The sequence below is a fragment of the Bos taurus genome, chromosome 19 (genome assembly GCF_002263795.3).
Source record: "Bos taurus isolate L1 Dominette 01449 registration number 42190680 breed Hereford chromosome 19, ARS-UCD2.0, whole genome shotgun sequence".
Taxonomy (NCBI): Eukaryota; Metazoa; Chordata; class Mammalia; order Artiodactyla; family Bovidae; genus Bos; species Bos taurus.
This window is the reverse complement of record NC_037346.1, coordinates 33,173,388-33,193,144: the sequence shown is the minus strand read 5'-3', so window position 1 is coordinate 33,193,144 and position 19,757 is coordinate 33,173,388. Positions and strand designations below refer to the sequence as shown.

At 56.4% G+C, this 19,757-nt stretch overlaps 1 protein-coding gene across 1 annotated transcript in view; it reads right to left on the bottom strand.

The window, feature by feature from the left end:
• Positions 1 to 18,080, bottom strand: part of LRRC75A (leucine rich repeat containing 75A) — a 34,528-nt gene extending 16,448 nt beyond the window's left edge. Inside the window, exon 1 of the mRNA XM_002695816.6 lies at positions 17,647 to 18,080. Coding sequence (XP_002695862.2) covers positions 17,647 to 17,898 — 252 coding nt within the window. The 5' untranslated portion in view covers positions 17,899 to 18,080. The remainder of the gene's footprint in view (positions 1 to 17,646) is intronic.
• Positions 18,081 to 19,757: the final 1,677 nt, after the last annotated feature.

Below are 19,757 nucleotides of genomic sequence, written 5' to 3'. Positions count from 1 at the left end.
ACAAAGTTCATTTCCTCCGGAACCTGCCATAGATCATTACAGAGTCAGGGTCCGGCCTCCACACATTTCCCTGACGCACAGGATTTTTTCCCCACTTGTTCACCCTTGAAGGAGGGGCGATCTAGTGAGATCCCCCCACCTATCAAGTCTAGTGTGATGCTGTGATTTACAATACATACATACTTGGACTTTCTGGCACGGAGCTCCTAAACCCTCAGAATTTCCTCAATGATGAGAGAGACAAAGGTGACTTTTGTTATGAGATGACATTTTAAAATGCTTTTTGTTAACGAGGTGACTTTTGGAAAGTCCCTTGGTCATCTGGGAATGGGGCTGGTAGCCAGGGGAACCAATCTTGTCATTAGTGAAAGTGAAGTCGCTCAGTCGTGTCCAGCTCTTTGCAACCCCATGGACTGTAGCCTACGAGGCTTCTCCATCCACGGAATGTTCCAGGCAAGAGTACTGGAGTGGGTTGCCATTTCCTTCTCCAGGGGATCTTCCCCACCCAGGAATCAAACCCGGGTCTCCCGCATTGCAAGCAGATGTTTTTACCATCTGAGTCACGAGGGAAGCTCTTGTCATTAGAGGTTGGGAATTTCAGTCCAGCCCCTGGCCTCCAGGGAGGGTACGGGGGATGAAGAGAGTCAGTCACCAGTGGCCAGCAAGGTCATCAGTCAGCATGACTGATGAAGCCTCAGGAAAATCTCCACAGTGCAGGGTCCAGAGAGCTTCTGGGTCTGTGAGCACGGGAGGTGTGGAGAGTGGACACCAGGGGGGTGTGGAAGGTCCTGCCCCTCCCCACAGCTGGGTCTGTGCCTCTCTCCCGTCGAGCAGCTCCTGAGTTACATCCACTATGTTAAACTAATGAGTAGAATGTTTTCCTGAGCTCTGTGAACCACTGAAGTGAATTCATCTGACCTGAGGAGAGGGTCGTGGGAACCTACGGCCGAGAGCTGGGCGGTCAGACGCACAGTTGACCACCTGGACCTGTGACTAGAGTCTGCAGTGGGGGCTGTCCTGTGGGACCGAGCCCTTATCTGCGGGGTTGGACACTCTCGCTGGGTGAGTGTCAGAACTGAGTTGAACTGTAGGACACCCAACATGCGTGGGATAACTGTTCGTTGTGGTGAACCACACCCACACGCCGAACTTCTGACCTTGTCCCATGGCTGCCTTCCTGGGGGAAGAGCTGAGTCCACCTCTCAGGTTTTGGTTTGTAAGGAGGCCAGCTTGGCTGAAGGCCACATTCGGGACACTGAGCCAGTGCAACTCTGACCTTGGGGAGGGGTGTCTTTGCCCATCACCATGGACTGGGTCTCCCATACTTCAAAAATGAGGTCTGCGGAAAGTCACTATGTGGTCAGTATCCCAGGACCTCCCTGTCCCTGGCCAAGCCCAGGGGCCACAGTGGACTTCCGGTGGCCATGGCTCTCGGGTTTCCCCATTCTGCCTGCCTGGTGGAGGTGGCGTCTGAGGGCCACTTTCTCTGAATACACTCAGAGAAGCACGGGGAGGGTGCAGGCAGGGGAGGACTCCAGCAGTGCTTTGTCGACCCCCAAACCGTCACTCTCAAGGGGAAGGGTGGCCGCCTGACTTCCTCAGATTGGGGAGAAGGGCTCCCTTTCCCCCAGGAGACCTTGGCTTCCTGGGGGAGCCGGGTGGCTCCGTCTGTCTCAACAGAGCAAGAGGGAGATCCTCCTAAGCTGCCCACCTGTCTCTGTTTTCAGGAATTTTCATCTTTTTTTGGCGTGTCTCCTCAGGTACTTTAGGGGAAAGCTGGGGGAAGCCACACAGGAGGCTGCCACGCACATGCTATTTTAAACCACAACCACCCCCTTCCCTTTTAAGTTCCAGGTTTCAAGCCTGTTCCCAGGAGGGAGGCCCTGCAGGAAGCGAGCTTGTTTCTGTCTCTCTCTTCCAGGCATGAAGCTGCGGCTTCTGCAGTAACACAGTCTGGGGAGGGAGCGGGCGGCCAGGTCCGCATATTAACCAGCAAAAGCGGACAGCTGGCACTGGAGCCGCCGGAGCCTGTGCGCTTGTGCTCTCGTGCTCGGGGTGGGTAATGAGGCTGTGAGCAAACAGGGTCCTCTTGAGGACAGTAATTAGTCCAGAGGGCAAGCAGGGAGCCGGCAGGCTGCTGGTCTCCTCCTGGGCCCAGTGCATCAGAGGTCACTCCTCTGGGGAAGGACACAGACTGGGTACTGGCCTCGCCTGGGTAGCCAGCTCTGTTTCCCCTCCCCCTTGACATTCTAGCCGCCTTGAGGATTCCCAGGAGAGGGACTGGAACTGTCGGGTACCCACCAGGAGAAGAAGCTAGAGGATCTCCACAGGCAGGGACCCCGTGCAGACACCAGGCAGCTGCTCGCTGAATGAAGACAATGGCCTCCAAGGAAGGTGGCTGTTGTTGTTCAGTTGCTCAGTCGTGTCTGACTCTTTGTGACCCCGTGGACTGCAGCACGCCAGGCTTCCCTGTCCTTCACTATCTCCCGGAGTTTGCTCAAATTCATGTCCATAGGGTTGGTGATGCCATCCAACCGTCCTCTGTCGCCCCCTTCTCCTCCTGTCCTCAGTCTTTCCCAGCATCAGGGTCTTTTCCAGTGAGTCGGCTCTTCACATCAGTGGCCAAAGTATTGGAGGAGGAACGGCAAACCACCCCAGTATTCTTGCCATGAGAACAATACAAAAGGAAGGTGGGCAGATCTTAAAATGCCGATGGGGATGGAGGAGACACCTGGGGCCAAGCACACACAGAGTGCAAGAAACCGAAACGGATGCACTAGTTAAATGGTAGCCCCTGAAAGACAAGTCCATAATTTCAGTCCCTGGAATGTGTGAATGATGTCTCATTTGGAAAAAGGGTCTTTGCAGATTGATTACCTTAAAGTCCTCAAGATGAGATCATCCTGGCTTATCCAGGTGGGCCCTGAACCCAACAACAGGTATCTGATAAGAGACAGATACAGGGGAGAAGGGGACAGGAAGATGGAGGCAGAGACTGAAGTGATGCAGCCACAACCGTCAGCCTCAGGGGAGACTGGGCTTGACTTGAGACTTCTGGTCTCCAGAACTGTGAGAGAATAAGTTTCTGTTGTTCCAAGTCACCAAAGAGTTTCTCTTGATGGCTCAGTGGTAAAGAACCCACCTGCCAATTCAGGAAGACATGGGTTTGATCCCTGGGTCTGATCCCTGGGTTAGGAAGATACCCTGGAGTTGGACATGGCAACCTACTCCAGTATTCTTCCGGGGATAATCTCATGGACAGAGGAGCCTGGTGGGCTACAGTCCACGGGGTGGCAAAGAGTCAGATGCAACTAGACAATAACAAGTCACCAAATTAGCAGTCCTGGGAGACAACAGATGGAAAGGAGGTGACGTGTTTCTCAGTGATGCACCTGGATGAAAAGAAAAGGTCAGGCCAAGTGGGCTGGAGCCCTTTTCTCCTCTGACTGCTGCTGACCTCGGGCAAGAGCACAGCTGCAGGCACCTGGGAGCATCACCAGCAGAAACATCCTTGCTGTTTTCACCGGTCCTGGGTCCTCTCTGGATGAGTGTACCCCAACACACTCTCCCTTGCTGTCTGCTCCCAGAGGCGGGACTGGGCTGGTCAGAGATGCTCCCTGAGATGGCTCCAAGCCCAATATAAGAAAGAATATTTAAAAAAACAAGTGGTAAAAGAAATCAATGGGCATCCCTGGTGGCTCCGTGGTAAAGAATCTGCTCACCAGTGTGGGAGACTTGGGTTCGATCCCTGGTCTGGGAAGATCCCACATGCTGTGGAGCAACTAAGCCAGTGCCCCACAACTACTGAGTCTGTGCTCTAAAGCCTGGGAGCCGTAACTACAGAGCCCGTGCTCTGCAACAAGAGAAGCATGTGCAATGAGAAGCCGAAGCACAGCAACTATAGAGTAGTCCCTGCTCTTTGAAACTACAGACAAGCCCACGTGCAGCAACAAAGACCCAGCATAGCCACAAATGATTAAATAGATTATTAGGAAAAAAACATTCTGACACATGCTCCAACAGAATGAACCTTGAGGACATCATGCTAAATGAAGTAAGCCAATCACAGAAGGGTCTCAGACTGTATTATTCCACTCATATGAGGTCCCTAGAGGAGCTGAATCCATAGAAACAGGAAGTAGGATGGAGGCTGCCAGGGGCTGGGGGAGGTGGTGCAGAGCTGGTGTTTAATGTGGACAGAGTTGTAGTTTGGGAAAACGAAGAGTTCTGGAGGTGGACGGTTGCATGACAATGTGGATGTGCTTAATGTCACTGAACTGTACTCCTCAACGTTGGTTAAAGGAAGTTTTATGTCATCTATGCTTTACTACAACTAAAAAAAAAAATCAAGTGATGAGTTCACAGGCCCTGGAGGTATGTAAGAAGCAGAGAGATCTCTTAGCTCAGTGGTGGCAGGATTTCTGTACCAGGAGGGAAGGGCTCTCTAAGGACTCTCTCTCCCTTCTGGCTCCCTGGGAATCATCGTTAGTGTGGCCTTGGATGCAAGATCCTGGAGCCAAGGGTGTGCAGCGTGCGCTGTCCAGGAGGACATCCAGGAGGAAGCTGAAGAGGTGGGGCCTTGAGGGAGGAAAGCTCTGGGAAAGACCATGAGAGGAACAACGACAGACAGAACCCAACCCAGAGAGGAAGCCACCCGGATGGGGAGTTGGAGGAGGAAAAGTCTGGGGGTGGGAGGTGGAGGTGGAGGACTGCAGAAGGAGGAAACTGGAGGATTTTGGAGACCACCCCCTGGAGGTGGCACTGGGCCTGTGGCTCCCCTGCTCCCTTGACAGTGTCCTTAACTCAGACAGGGTTGAATCAACCAGAACATAACGGGAGTGAAGTAGCTCAGATACCTCAGAAATGTGTCAATCTGGCATCTTACACATTTGTAACCTTTTAGAGGATCAAGTGGGCTTCCCAAAGAAACTGCCTGCCAAAGCAGGAGATTTAGGAGACTCCGGTTCAATCCCTGGGTCCGGAAGATCCCCTCAGGGAGGGCACGGCAACCCGCTCCGGTATTCTTGCCTGGAGAACCCCATGGACAGAGGAGCCTGGTGGGCTACAGTCCATGGGATCGCAAAGACACAACGGAAGGGATTTAGCTCCCATACACAGAGAATCAGGTAAGTCAGAGAACCTAACAAATGAGACCTGCATTCCAATTTGAAAGGGGTGAGTGAGTAACTGAAGTTGGGCTTATGATTTTAAGCAGCCTGCCAAGGGAGGATTTGGCCAAGTCTGTGACAGTTTTGAAATGTTTAACAGAACTTCATATCTACCCTATTTATAAGCTTAATATGTTACATTTTAAGAACTGCTTAGGAGCTTGGGAAAGTCCTGCTTTTTAGGATGGCTATTTACAAACTTAGGAAAACTGGACATATTTAAATTTGTAAGAACACTAAGATATCTAAATACATTTAGTTAATGAAGTTATAAGCCTCCTACCCTTAAATGTGACCATTGAAATCTACTAGATTCATAAACAAAATAATGGCATTTGTAGATTAAACTTAAAATGTTAGGGAAATGGTAGGCTTTAAGTTTTTCAGTTCAATATAGTGAATCATAACTGAGAAAATCAAGCACCCATGAGCACTGTGCGTACATGTGTGTATATATATGTGTGTATACATATATGTGTGTAGGGCAAGTGTGTATGTACATGTGTGTATATGTGTTTGGATGGGTGTGTATATGTAAATGGGGTGTTTGTGTATGTTTGTGCAGTTTGTATGTGTGTATATATTAATGTGTGTGTGTGTGGAGCGTGTGGTGTCCGCACAAAAAGGCCCCAAGGACCCTGTAAACCTCCCAGGGACACAACAACGAGGCCGAAGTCGGTTGGCAGGCAGCTGTCCTTGTCCTTGTGTCCCCGGGGAAAGAGGTATTGAGTGTGCCCACACCCACACCCACACACTCAGACTTTGGAAACACCAAACAGCAAAGCAAAAGTCACGAAAGCAATCTCTGCCCTGGCCTCTCCTTGAAGGAAACGTGCCAGTGCTGGCCTGCTTGCTGGCGAGACCACTCCTGCCGGGTGCAGGGGAGGAGCTGGAGCCCAGGAGATACCCACGGGCACTGCTGGCAGGCCTCCCCACAGGCCCCAGTCAAAACTGCCCCCTGCCTGCTGACCCACCTGGCTGAGGGGCAAGGATGGGCTCTGGTCCCATCCCCCGTTCTCATGAACGGGCTCTCATGGGCCCGTTCTCATCCCCCAGGGGTGGCTGGTGACTCCTGTGCTCCCATGACCACTGGCCCTGTGGGGTCTGAAGGTGGGCAGGCACCCCTCCTCAACCGTGACAAGTGCCCGCGGGTCTGCTCTCCCCGCCAGGATGCAGCAGGGTGGCTTCATGGCTGCATGCTGTTTGTGTTTTAACTTTGAAGTCTTTAAAATAGACACCCTTTGCACAAAGCAGGCCTCTGGAAAACACATGTCTGACCACTGCCAAGTGCAATTCAATTAAAATCCAAGAAGCAGCAGTAGCAACAAATAAATAACAAAAGGATGCTTTCTCTTCAGAAAATCATAAAATCAGCTGGAGGCCCAGTAGGCCTGAGGGGGTCTGCTCTGCTCTCTGTGGTCACGGGTCCACCCAGGCTCTGCTGGGGCATGATAGGAGCCCCCAGACCCAGGCTTGAGTTAGCCCCTAGGTCAGTGTGGCCCTGGGCACCCTCCTGTCCCGCTGTACGACAGCACCCCCACCTACAAGTGAGCTTGTCACCAGCTCTTTCTTCCCAGAAAGTGGGAGAGAACAGCAGAAGAGGCCTGGATCACCAGGGTTTGGAACCCATAGAAGAAATTCAGCAAATAGCACTGCATTCCCCCCATCGGACCTTTCAGCTACTGTGCTTTATGACTCTGAAAGGTTGGTGGCATTCCCACTATTATACTCCCCAATCTTCCTTTCCAGTCCCAACCAGCTCCGCATCTTGTGGGTCTGGGATTCTACAGAAAGACTGGGGCCAGCGGGTCCCTGAGGTCTACCGGCTCCTACACTCGATGGATTCTCAGCACTCTGTCATCCATCCTGCATCCTCCAGATCTCTACTTAGGAAATAATCTGTCGCTGAAGCCTTCCGAAGCGCACTTAAGCCCATTTGTCTCTCTTGTGGTTAATGTTGTCCATTTTAAATGAAAGGTTTGGTCCATTGTGGAGGGAAATGTAGGTGACAAAGAGGTGGCGGGGGTGACTTCCAGGCTCCTTCTATCTGGCTCCCTGACAACCTGCTTTCCAAGCAGGACACATCTCATGGAAATAGCCTGTTTCTCAGGGTGAGAAGTCAAGGACCTGAGGGTTGTGAGCAAGTGGCAGAGACAGGGGTGGAGTGGGCCCTGGAATTTCTTACTCCACCTCCCACAGCTGCCAGCCCTTGGAGAACATATGTAAGTCAAGGTTGTCCAGAGAAACAGAACTGATAGGGTGTGAGTGGATGAGAGGGAGAGGAGGGAGGGAGGTGTAAGGAATAGTGACCATGGGATCTGGCAAATCTGAAACCTGGACGGCAGGCTGGGACCCCAGGAAGAGCTGCTGCCACCACCTCCTCAGTCTAAATACAGCACCCCCGCCCCCAGCCTCTCCTCTCAAGGTCTCAACCGATCGGACAAGGCCCACCCACGTGTGGAAGGCCGCCTGTTTACTCAAGGTTGACTGATGTAACGCTGCTGCTGCATGTGTGCTAGTCACTCAGTTTGCCCTACTCTCTGTGACCCCATGGACTGTAGCCCACCAGGCTCCACCAGGCACGGGATTCTCCAGGCAAGAATACTGGAGTAAGGAGCCATTCCCTTCTCCAGGGGATCTTCCTGACCCAGGGATCCAACCTGGGTCTCCTAAACTGCAGGCAGATTCTCTACCATCTGAGCCACCAGGAAAGCCTGACTTAATGCTAATATCATCTTAAAAATATCTTTGCAGTAAAATCTAGACTCACATCTCACCAGAAACTGGGTACCATGACCTCACCAAGAAGGCACATAAAATCAACCGCCCCCGCACACTGAGAGTCTTTACCACTTTACTTTTTTTTTTTTTTTATTTTGGCATGTAAGATGGTTCCCCAACCAGGGGTTGAACCCAGGCCTCCACAGTGAAGGCCCCAAGTCCTAACCACTAGGCCACCAGGGAACCCAAAGGGTCTTTACCACTTTCAATCTCTAGGTCAGAGGCAAGGCCCCAGGCACAGCCTCCAAGAGCAGAGATGAGTCACACGGGATGGGAAGTCCAGCTGAATCCAGCTCACACCCAGGTGCGGGGCTCGGGGGGAAGTGCAGGGAGAGGAGGAAAAGGCCCCCCAGGCTCCTGGCTGAGGGTGAGCCCTGCCCATTTCCCCAAGGCCTTTTCTCTGGGCAGTGGGGAGGGCAGGAGTGGACCAGGGAAGGAGCTCTGGCCGGCAGACTCCGCCCCACCCCACTCCTCCTCGGGGCCTCACTGCCCCACAAGTGGAAGAACCTGGGGCCACAGCCAGCAGCACCGAGAGGTATCGGTGAGTCCCAGAGACTGCAGGGCCAGGGCAGCGTCCCTGGGGAGGGAGCGGTTCCGCCCGTCTCCGGGAGTCACAGAGTTTGTCCTCATTTTCCAGGGACTCTGGGAGGGCGGCCGTGCAGGTGGAGGTGGGTGGAGTGAAAGGGCCCAAGCAACAGGCCCACGAAGGCCCAGAGCTTCCTGCCAGGGTCTCAGGCTCTCTCCCATCCCAGGGTCCCTGGGTTGTGCCCACAGGTTCTCCTCAGCAGCCAGACTCCCTCCAGAGCAGGGCCCACGTGTGACACACCTGCTCGCACGTCCCCAGCCAGCTGCCCCCACTCCTCTGGGTTTCCTGGCCAGCTGCCACCAGTCTTCCAAAAGCTGTTTCTCTAATTCCACCCCACTGCCCGCTCTCCTATTCCAGGCCTTCCCCCACCTCCCAGAGCCCCGTGCCCCCCAGAGTGCCCCCACGTCTGAGCCCTAGCTCATGGATCATCCTCCCAATGAGACACGTCACAGCACAAATACCTTTATCAAGCTCCCCGTGCCTAACCGCGCCTATTCTCAGCCAGCAGGCGATTTCTGGAGACGTGAGAATTCTCACAACGGGTAACTTGGAATCTTCCGTGTCTGTTTCCATCTCCGAGAACCTTCCCCTCCCGATGGTCCCTAGGCTGGCAGCTGCTTGGAAACCCCGTGGGAGTTTTTACCCCAAAACTCCACAACTCCAGGAGAAAATGGGGATGAGGTCTGCAAGTGGGAATGACAGGAAGTCTAGAAAACAGGCTCGTTCCAGGAAAACCCAACTGAAGGGAGTTCTTTTATCTGGAGAGGTGGATGGAGGTTATTTACAGGAAACGGGAGCATCCAGAATGCGTTCATGCTAAGTCACTTCAGTTGTGTCTGACTCTTGTGACCCCATGGACTGCAGCCCGCCAGGCTCCTCTGTCCAGGGGATTCTCCAGGCAAGAATACTAGAGTGGGTTGCCATTTCCTTTTCCACAGAGACAGGGATATAAACAGTCTGGGAAGCTGGAGGGGAATTCCTGGGTCCCCAGGACATGGGTGGGGATTGGAGATGATGGGAGCTTAGCAAAGAAGGTGTCTTGAAGGTCCCTGTGCTCCTAAGTCCTATGGGCCTGACTCCAGACTCACTGAAGGCATCTTTGACTCTGTTTGACACCACTGGGAGAGGCAGGAATGTTAGGCTGGAAGAAGGTGCCCAATTGCTTCAGCTTCCCAATTGAGGAGGAAGGGGACAATCATCCGGCTCAGAGGCAGAAATCATCCCATTCTGGCTGGCATTGCACTGCTACCTGCTTCAGGTGACATGGGAAGGCTGTGCCCGAGGGCCCACATGGGAGAAAGGCTGAGCCTCCTGACTGGCTTCAGCTGATAAAGACTGGACTTCTGCATGACTTCACCAAGGTAGCTAAGTACAGCTGTGCAGGGTGTGCACTGCACAAGGGTGTCTGGGTGGAGTTGAACTTGCTGAGCTTTGACTGTGTCTCCACCAACCAGACAGGTGTCTCCTACTTCTCACAAAGGCACTGTGTGGGCCTGGGGTGGCCTTACATCTCCCTGGAGGCAACTGAGGGGATGCGGCATCCTTGGGCCCTCTGCACTCCTCACTGAATGGCCTTCACAGCTCCAGTCCTTGGCTGCCAGGAGCAGGGGTGTGGCCACGCTCCATGGAGCGGCAGTGAGCTCATGAAACATGCCCCTTACAGGAACCACTCTCTCTTCAGGCTGGGTTCTGCTCTCCTCTTTCTCCAATATTAATTCATCTTGGCCACCACCATCTCAACATCTTATTTTAACAAATAAGCCACTGAAAAAAGTACCAGTTAGGTCTTCCCTGGTGGCTCAGTGGTAAAGAATCCACCTGCCAATGCAGGAGATGTGGGTTTGATCCCTGATTTGGGAAGATCCCACATGTCACAGAGCAACTAAGCCCGTGCACCACAGCTACTGAGCCTGTGCTCTAGAGCCCGTGCTCTGCAACGAGAGTAGCCACTGCAACAAGAAGCCCAAGCGCTGCAACTAGAGAGTACCCCATTCTCCGCAAGAGAAAAGTCCATGCAGCAACAAAGACCTAGTGTAGTCGATATAAATAAAGAAAAGAAAAAGTGCCACCTGGAGAATGTGCTGGGGGACAGATGGGGACCAAGGGCATGAGGAGGGGGTGTGGGCAGGAGAGGCTCAGGCCTGAGTACCAGGGCCACTTGCAGGGGCTGTCAGGGCAGGTGAGACAAAGCCCCACCTGGGAGCTGGTCCACTTGGGAGCCCTGAGGGAGGAGAGGTTTGTGCCTGTATGTGGGGATCAGTCCTAGCTCTTGCACAAACTGGGGACAAGGGAGTGACATCAGAGCATGACAGGGACTCTGGCTCACGTGTGAATGAACAGGTCCATCCTGAGGCCACAGGAGCCTGGTAGAAGCTGTGAGGCAGTCAGGAACCTCAGTGGTTACCTCAGCCACACAGCCTCTCACTGTGCTGGTGGGCAAACTGAGGCCAGAGAAGGGAAAGGGGCTGGCGAGTTAGAGTTAGGGGCCCCCGGTCCCCAGAGAAGGCTGCCACAACTTGGAGCCCTTTTTCGAGGCCCTGCTGAGCACATGCTGGCTTCCTGATCCTCATAATCTGTCCATGAGGTGGGGAACAATTTTACTCCCGTTTCTCCTGCCTCCCGGGGCCTAGAGCAGTGCCTGGAGGGGCAGACACCAGACTGTACGACAGACAAATCTCTTCGAGGTCTTATTTTGGCTCATCTGTATTTTCTCATTTTTGAACAATTGTCTTGTTCAGTTGCTCAGTCATGACAACTTTGTGACCCCGTGGACTGCAGCACTCCAGGCTTCCCTGTCCTTCACTAACTCCCAGAGTTTGCTCTACCTCATGTCCACTGAGTTAATGATGCCATCCAACCATTTCATCCTCTGTCGTCCCCTTTTCTTCCTGTCTTCAATCTTCCCCAGCATCAGGGTCTTTTCCAATGGGCTGGCTCTTCACATCAGGTGGCCAAAGTATTGGAGTTTCAGCTTCAACATCAGTCCTTCCAATGAATATTCAGGGTTGATGTCCTATAGGATTGACTGGTTGGATCTCCCTGCAGCCCAAGGGACTCTCAAGAGACTTCTCCAGCACCACAGTTCAAAAGCAGCATTGTTCAAAACAATGATGATGCACTGTTTTTTTTTAAAAAAGAAAACCTACCATTTCTTACTTTAAGTGAGATCCTGTCGACCTCATAGGACTATTTAAAGAGCTAAATAAACAGGAGAAAATGCTTTATGGACCGGGAAGCAGGGCACGGGCAGGAGGGATGTCCCTAGAACTTCCCCCACTCAAGGCGCTGGCCCCTACCAGACTAGACAACGAAATGACCCCCACTCCTTCCTGTTCTCACGGTCCCCGGCTGCCTTCCTGCCATGAAGGCTAGGGGGTGGGGGCAGCCCTGGGAAGCTGACCAAGATGATCTGAACAACAGAGATGCAAAGTCTGCTTCTCACCCTGGGAAAGGGAGAGACACAGAGAGGAGACGGTGGGAGGGGGAGCGGGAGAGGCCGAGAAAAGCTGGGATGCAGAGGACAGCGTGGGCGGGGGCAGCCGTGGCTGGGGGCACAGCCCTCAGGCCTGACGTGAGGCCACCCTGCAGGTGAACACTACCCTTCTCCACTCCTGCCTGACTCCTTGTCTATACTGGTGAAGATGAAGTTAGAAACATCGAAATGCCACATCGCCTGAACAGCAGCCGTCGGCAGAACTCCATATGGCTGCAGCAGCCAGGAGTCTGAGCTAATAAAAGTTGAAAAAAAAAAAAAAAAGAAGGCTGGGAAATGCTCCCAGAGAGCCACGTGGGCGCCGCTTGGGCCAGCGAGTGGGGTGGGGAGGAGAGCCAGGCACTGTGAAGGCCAGCCCCCACCCCTGCCTGGCCGGCCAAGGTCACTGTGCTCATTAGGACAGCCACCTCTTCCAGGGGCAGCGATGGAGCCTGCCATTTTTGACCACTGCCCCCACCCCAACCCCTGTTTCTCCTAATGAGAGTGGATAGGACACAGCTGGCAGGCCAGGGGAAGGAAGTGGATGGCAGGCTGAGACCCCCACTTTGGGGAGGGGATCTCCTCAGATGTGGACCCCACCCCTCAAGCATCCTGATGGGGAAGCCAGACCAAGACCTGAGTCACCTGGAAACTCTCTTGCAGGTGGCTTCTGCCTGCAGGAGGTCGGGGGAGTGTTTTGGCGGGTGCAGGGGGAGCCCGAAGGAGGTCTCTCCCCACCAGACCTGCAGTCAGGGCAGCTGGCTCAGCCTCAGGCCCTGGCGTCACTCCTGGCCACACAGAGGTGGCCGCATCCCTGGCCTTGGAAACCAGCAGAGCAGGCCCTGGTCTGGGGCTCCCCCTGCCTTGGCACCACTGGAAATGCCCAGCCTGGCCAGAGAGCAGCAGGGCTTACAGAGGGAGGAAGCTGTCTCTCTGCGGATGGAATCAACATGATTCAGCACAAGGAGCGTGGAGGCCGGGCCCTCCCGCCAGGCTCCACTCCGTGCTGCCACCTCAGCGGAGGCCCCAGACGGCACCTGCCATGGGGTCCCTGTGGTGCCCACGGAGCCCGGGCACCATGCCACTCCTCTCTCCAAGAACACCACTGCCTGGCGGGCTGCCAGGAACAGCCAAGCCCTGTGGACAGGGCTCCTGGGAATCCAACCAAACGAAAGCAAACTTGCCAGATCTCTCGACCACACCCATGGGCCTGGCAAATAAGCCCCGGGGTGCACAGCCCAGACCCAAGGGCTTGCTGGGGACACACCAAGACAGCGTGTCCCTGGCGCACGACTCACTGCAGCTCGCCACAACCTGTGGGTGTCAACTGCCTGCCAGGGACAGAGGTGGTGGTGGGGGTCTCCACTCTCAGGAAATGTGGGACTTAGTCTAACAAAATGGACAGCGGGAAAAATGACGTACATACGGACGGTTAAATCCATATAGCCTAACGGGCAACTGAATCTCAGAGTCCATGGGCTGACGTGGCCCAGGAGGGTGGCCTTGGAAACATAAGGAGCATTCCATGGAAATGAAGACGTGCATCCCAGGTGGAGAAGAATAAGATCAAGGCTAAGGGTGGGGAACTCCCTGATTATTCTGGGGGCTGTCAGATGAAAAAGGCAACCTCTTGCTCATCTTTCTGCCGAGCTTCTGGGTCCCCAGGGAGACTTATCCAGACCCCTGGGGCAGCCAGCACCCTAGGTTCCTGAGGGCTCTTTTCTGCATTGCGGGGGTGGCTTGTGTTCCCAGGTGTAGCGTGAGGCCAGCCCAGTCACCCTGGTCATATGGCCTGAGCCACAGCATCAGGCTGACCCTAGAATTGCCCTGCCCAACAAGGCTGCATCGTATAAACCAACCCAATCAGATCCTCTTTACAGAAAAGCTGGGAGATGGGCCACTTCAGCCTGGCGTGTGCTGGGGGAACTGAGCCCCTACTCTGGTGCTCCATGAGGCTGGGAGACGACCGAGTCTGGGACCTGGGGACTCAGAGCAACCCCTGTACCCAAGAGATGACCCCCACCTCCTACATGGGCTGGCACTCGCCCTCTCTCCACGACTAATGGGTCCTTCTTCCCAGGGCACCTTGAAGACTGCAAATGTGAGCCGAAGACTTAGGAAGCAACACCTGGAGAAGAGGGAGGTCTGGAGGAGGGGACCGGAGCAGCCTCTTTCATCCACAATTAGCTTCTTTCACCCCCCAACTCCCGGAGCACTGCCCCACACTGCTTCTGAACTTTCAGTGAGTTCTGGCCCAGACTGAGCCCTAGTCAGACAGACAGAATCTAAAACTTCCCGGGCCCGGCCTGAGAAAGGGGACCGAGACCCTGCCAGCAGGCCAGCCAGACCCCAAGCAGATTCTCTTGTTCCTTGCCGTTGCTGCCGTGAGAACGGGTTTAGGTTTGCAGAGCCGACGCAATCTCACACAGTTGTAGCATCTGGTCTGCTCAGTACCTCAGATACCCTCAGGGAAACGAGGAACACAACTCACAGGTTATCGGCTGGGTCTCAAGTGGGAGCAGACTGAGGACCAGAATGCAAGCTGCCCGAGCTGACCCTTGGCCCTAGGCTCTTCTCAAGATGGCACACCTCCTCAAGGGAAGGGGACTCCCCTTGGCTCCTTCCCTCAGCAGGCAGCTTCCTGGGAGCCTGCTTCCCTCCCCACTGCACAGCTCAGCATCCTAAACACCAAGGAGGCCTCCCTATACTGCTTGGGCAAGGGACATGCAGGGACAGGCTGGAGAGTCTCCAGTCAGGAAACTCCCCCAAATCTAAGACCAGAGAGACTCCTAGATTCAGAAGCAGAGGCACCGGCAGCCACAATCCTTCAGCCCACTGCGACTGTCACACATGGTCCCCAGGCCCCTGTTTCCACATCCTGAGCCAGTCGCAAGTCACACAGGTGGGGAAGGAGAGGTCCCAGACGGGGGTATATTCTGAACCTGGGGTCTGTGAACCCTCCAACATTCTTGCAGGACTGTGAATGTTGGCGCATTGTTCTGGGAAGAGTGTGGAGAGATCGTTCAGGGCTACAAAGAGCTCACGGCCCATAGAGACCAGGACAACCTCCAGCCCCCTCCCACGGGGCTCTGGGCAGCCACACACATGGACAAACACAGGAGAAGGTGAGGATGGCCGTGACCGTGACCGTCTGGGCTCCCGTTCCCTCTGCCTGTTCACCTGCTCACCGATGCCCACCCTTGTGCTCTGTGGGGCAGGAACGGTGTCCCAGCATGACCGAGCCCTGAGCTCTGCACACCCACCTCCGCCTCCTGTTACTGATGCGCCCCTGCTGGTCCGACCCTAGGGAGCCCTGGGTGTTTCCTGTCTCTCAGTGACTGCTCATTCGCTTTCTGAACATCACCACCCCCGGCCTAGAGGAGGAAACTGGAAAGGAAAACAAGATTTGGGGGAAAGAGCCACTTCTGTGCACACCACAGATGCAGCTCCTCATCCCTCCAAACAGCCTCAGGGTCCTAGAAAACCACCTCTTGCTTCCCACGGACATTTGGACACTGGGGCTCCCATTCCATGCTGCCCAGGGCTCCCAGCCACTCCCTGGAGGGCCCTGATCTGCACCTTAGGCAGGTCCGTTGCTGGCTCTGCAGAGCCCACAGACCTCAACCAGAGGTCACGAGAGCCCAGGACGTGCCTGGAGCAGGAGGGCAAGTTATTCTGCTGTTTTCGCAGCAAAGGGGAAGCCTGGCTGACCTCCTCCGACCCCCATCAGCTGTGCCACTGTGTCAGGACAGAAGAGTGTCAGGACACCAACGAGACACCATCTGTCAGGAAATGCTCCCTATCTCAGGGACGCTGTGGGTGACACAGACAGTATTAGTCGCTCAGTCGTGTCTGTCTCTGTGATTCCATGGACTGAGGCCTCTATCCATGGAATTCTCCAGGCAAGAATATTGGAATGGGTAGCTATTCCCTTCTCCAGGGGATCTTTCCGACCCAAGGATGGAACCCAGGTCTCCCGCATTGCAGGCGGATTCTTTACTGTCTGAGCCACCAGGGAAGCCTGTGGGGGACACAGGGATGTGTCTACTCTCCAAAAACCAGGGGGAAGCTCAGGTTCTCCAGGATGTGGAATCACACTCATCCTGTAGGCCCCACCCGAACGACTGGCCCTGACTGGCCCTCGAGAACAGGGGCTGCACTCTGCTTTTTCAGCCCCAGGGGGGCGTGCCTTGACCCCCACCGTCAGCCCCTCCATGGTCCTGTACCCTCTGCAGCACCCACCCCAGTGCCGGGAGACAGCATACGATCAGAGAAAGCATCTCACCGTCTGGTTGCAAATGGATATGATGGTCTGGAAAACCCATTATTCTGATAGAAAGCAAAACAGTTTCCGCAGAGGCCATACCCTGGCTTTCAGTTCTTGAAAGACAAAGAAACACACACCACTAAAAAGTTACTAAGTGTGGAATGTCATCTTTCTCTGAAGATTCAGTTCAGAGATGGAACCTGGGGAAACAGTGGCCTCTCAGGTTGCCTTCTGGATGCTGTTTGGGAAAGTGAAGGGGAGAGCAGAAACCCCAGGCTTCCCAAGCCCCCAGGCCTCTGCCTCCCTCTCCCTGTGCGCACACACCTTGGGAACACACACTCCAGGGTGACCACACACCAGATACACAGTGGGGTAGGGGGGTGCTACAGACTCCAGGAGGGATGAGGGTCTGATTGATTTCTGAAGCTCCCCCCAGGAAGGCTCTCTGACGGCCTCTTTCAACAGTGATGGGAGAACTTCAGACAGGCCACCTCAGAGCCCCTTCCCCATCCCCACTGGATTCCACCACTGAGCCAGAATATGGGGCTTTGACTCAGCTCCCCTGCAAAGGTCGGCCAAGAGAACCCCGAGGGATGCAGGAGGGGCGCCTTCCTGCCTCTCTCCCACTGGACAGAATCCACGGAAGGGATGAAAAAGTGAAGAAGGAAAACAAGCCCAAGAGAAGTGGACAGCAACGGCTCCAGGGAGACCCAAAGCAGAGGGGACCCGCCAGAGGTGCCAAGGCAGTCCCTAACCAGGGCGATCAGGCTGAGGGCAGGGTGCAGGCAGCCTTGGAAGGCCCTGCGGCCAGCCGGTCCCACGGGAACCGGGCCAGCTCCCTCGCCCCACAGCTCGGCTCCAGGCTGAGCTCCGGTCAAAGTTAGTCAGAGGAGAGAAGACGTGTCTCCCACCTGAACCCCCTCTCACCCAGGCTGCCTCCCGACGAGAGAAGCCCCTGGGGGCTGGAATCTCACCAGTCCCAGAGCTGTGCCCTTGGACTCCCCCTGGGGAAGCTGACAACTGCGCATTCCTTGAGGACCCTTGATGGGAGAGACTGCCAGTGGGTAGGGGGTAAGAGAAGCACCTTGGCGCAGGCAGGCGTCCCCTCCCGCCCACCGCCCGGGGCCAGCCTCCTCCGCTACCTGCGGAGGAGAGAAACGGGGACGTTATTCCAACAGGTCCCCCTCGGCCGGGCCTCTCCGGGCAGCCTTCCTCCGCCCTGCCCCGAGGCCTCAAATTCAGGGGCAGCGCCGAGGCACCTGCGGCTAGACCGGGCCCGGTCCCCGCGAGAAGGGGCCCGGGCGGTGCCCCTGGTGCCCCGGGGCCTCCTGGGCAGGGGCGGGGCGCCCCCGCGGCCCCTCCCGGCGCTCACCTGGCGCAGGTGCTGCAGCAGCGTCCCCGCCTCCTCCCGCCGGCCCTGGTGCAACATCCGCAGCAGCTCCTGGACCATGCCGACGCGCCGGTGGTAGGGGGGCAGCCCCGCGCCCGCGCCCGCGCGCCCCGCCTTGTCCCCGGCGCGCAGCAGCAGCGACGCCCAGAAGTCGGGCCGCTCGCGCCGGGGGCCGGGCGCCGCGCCGGGGCCGGCTCGCTCCGCCAGGCTGCCCTTGGTCTGCCGGGTGCCCATGCCGCCGCCGCCGCCGCCGCTGCCGCGCTCTCCGCGTCCCCGCCGCCGCCCGCCCGCCCCTCGGCCGCCCGGCGCGCGCCTCCCGGGCGCAACTTTGGGGGAACTGTTGCGCGCGGGCGGGAGGGCGGGCGGGGGCGCTGGCCGCGCTCCTCCTCCGCGCTCCCCGGGCGCGCTCCCCCGGCGCTCGCCGCCCGCCGGCCCCGCCCCGGCCCGGCCGCCCCGCCCCCGGCCCCGCCAACGCGCGCCTCCGGGCTCGGCGCGCCCCTCCTCGCCTCGCCGCCCCTTGGCTCCGCTCGCCCGCCCTGCGCCCCCTCCTGGTCCTCACCACGTTCCCCAGATGCTACACGATCGCGCGTGGATGAGACCTACGGAGCGGGGTGGGGGGACATGCGCCCGGAGACATGCTGAAAGTTTGGAGAATCGAGGCGGAGCGGGGCTGGGGTCTCAGCCCCAGAGTCGGGTTTCTCAAAGTGGGCGCCGCGGAGAATCCGCTCCCAAGTCGTCCGAGGGCTTGTTGAGAACGCCGACTCCCGGTCTCGCCCCAGACCCGGTCAGTGAGAATCTCCGCCGTGGGACCTGGCGATCTGCATTTTTAGCTTCTTGGCTGATTCTGATGGACACTCCTTTGAGACTCGGCCAGTGAGGGCCGGTGGTGGTGCAGAAACCAGGTGCAAGGCTGTGTTAGGCCGAGCCCGTAGCCTGCATCAGTCCAGTCTCAAAGGAGCTGGACCATCCAGGGGCAAAGAAGAGTCCTTTTCTCTTGTTTTTGCTAGTACACCTCCAGAGAAGGGTCCTGGGGGTATACCCCATGCAAAGCAGCAGGAGCATGCCTGCAAGTAGGCCCGACTGCATGTCCTACTGTTCCCATTTACCTCCCACCCCACCCCCACCTGGCCAGACCAACCCTCCTGTCTTTAGTGCACCCGATCACCCCCTGGCTCAGACGGTGCTTGGAACGCCCAGGACAGCCCAGCCAGAGAGAAGGCCCAGGCACCTGGGGACCTTCCCCAGCCGGACCGCGGACCACCAGAGGCCTGGGGTGACTGCCCTGGTCCCAGGTTGGGGCTGCAGGAGGAGCAGCAGTCATGTCTCTTGCCTCTGACCCAGGGCCTGGGTGCTGCTTTGGGACAGCATGGGCTGTGGGGCAGGAGAGCTGGGGTCTGCTGTGTCCTGAGCCTGGAGCATCCGGTATGTCTCTTCCGTGTGGGATGAGAACACTGTGCCACGAATTGGGAGAGTTAAGATCGGGGTGGTGGTGTCAGAAACTCCGAGAGGATACACGTGTCCCACTCTGTGAGTAACTGCTGGGTCAACCCCCAGTCCCTGGAGGACGGCCCTGTGTGCCTCTCACTGGCTTGCTCTTCCCTTTGGACGTCTGGCTCCCGAATGCCCAGCTCTGCTGGCAGAGAGCATTCAGTCTTCCTGAAGGCTGGTTTCACAGGGCTGGGTGACATCTTCCAAATTAATCCCCACCCTTTGTGTGTGGGCATCTCCAGAGGACCCCAGCTGGGAGACACTTCGGTGCCTCTCATCTCTAACCTGCAGGATCACAGGCAAGGTGGCCACCAGGAAACCTGCTGACCTGGCCCCTTCCCAAGGATGGTGGGCTCCCTCCACCTGGAGGCACACTGCAGCTGGAGTTGGCACGTTGACTGGCCGGAGGGCATGGGGCTGGGACAACACCATCTTGGTGGAAGGTGGCCCAGGCGATCCTTAGAGTGGGGTCTACTCGCTAGTTGTGGTACTCGGGCTCCCGCATGGGCCTGGTTTCTCCGCGGCATGTGGGATCTTCCCAGCTCAGGGGTGGAACCGTGTCTCCTGCACTGCCAGGTGGATTCTTTACCACTGAGCCACCAAGG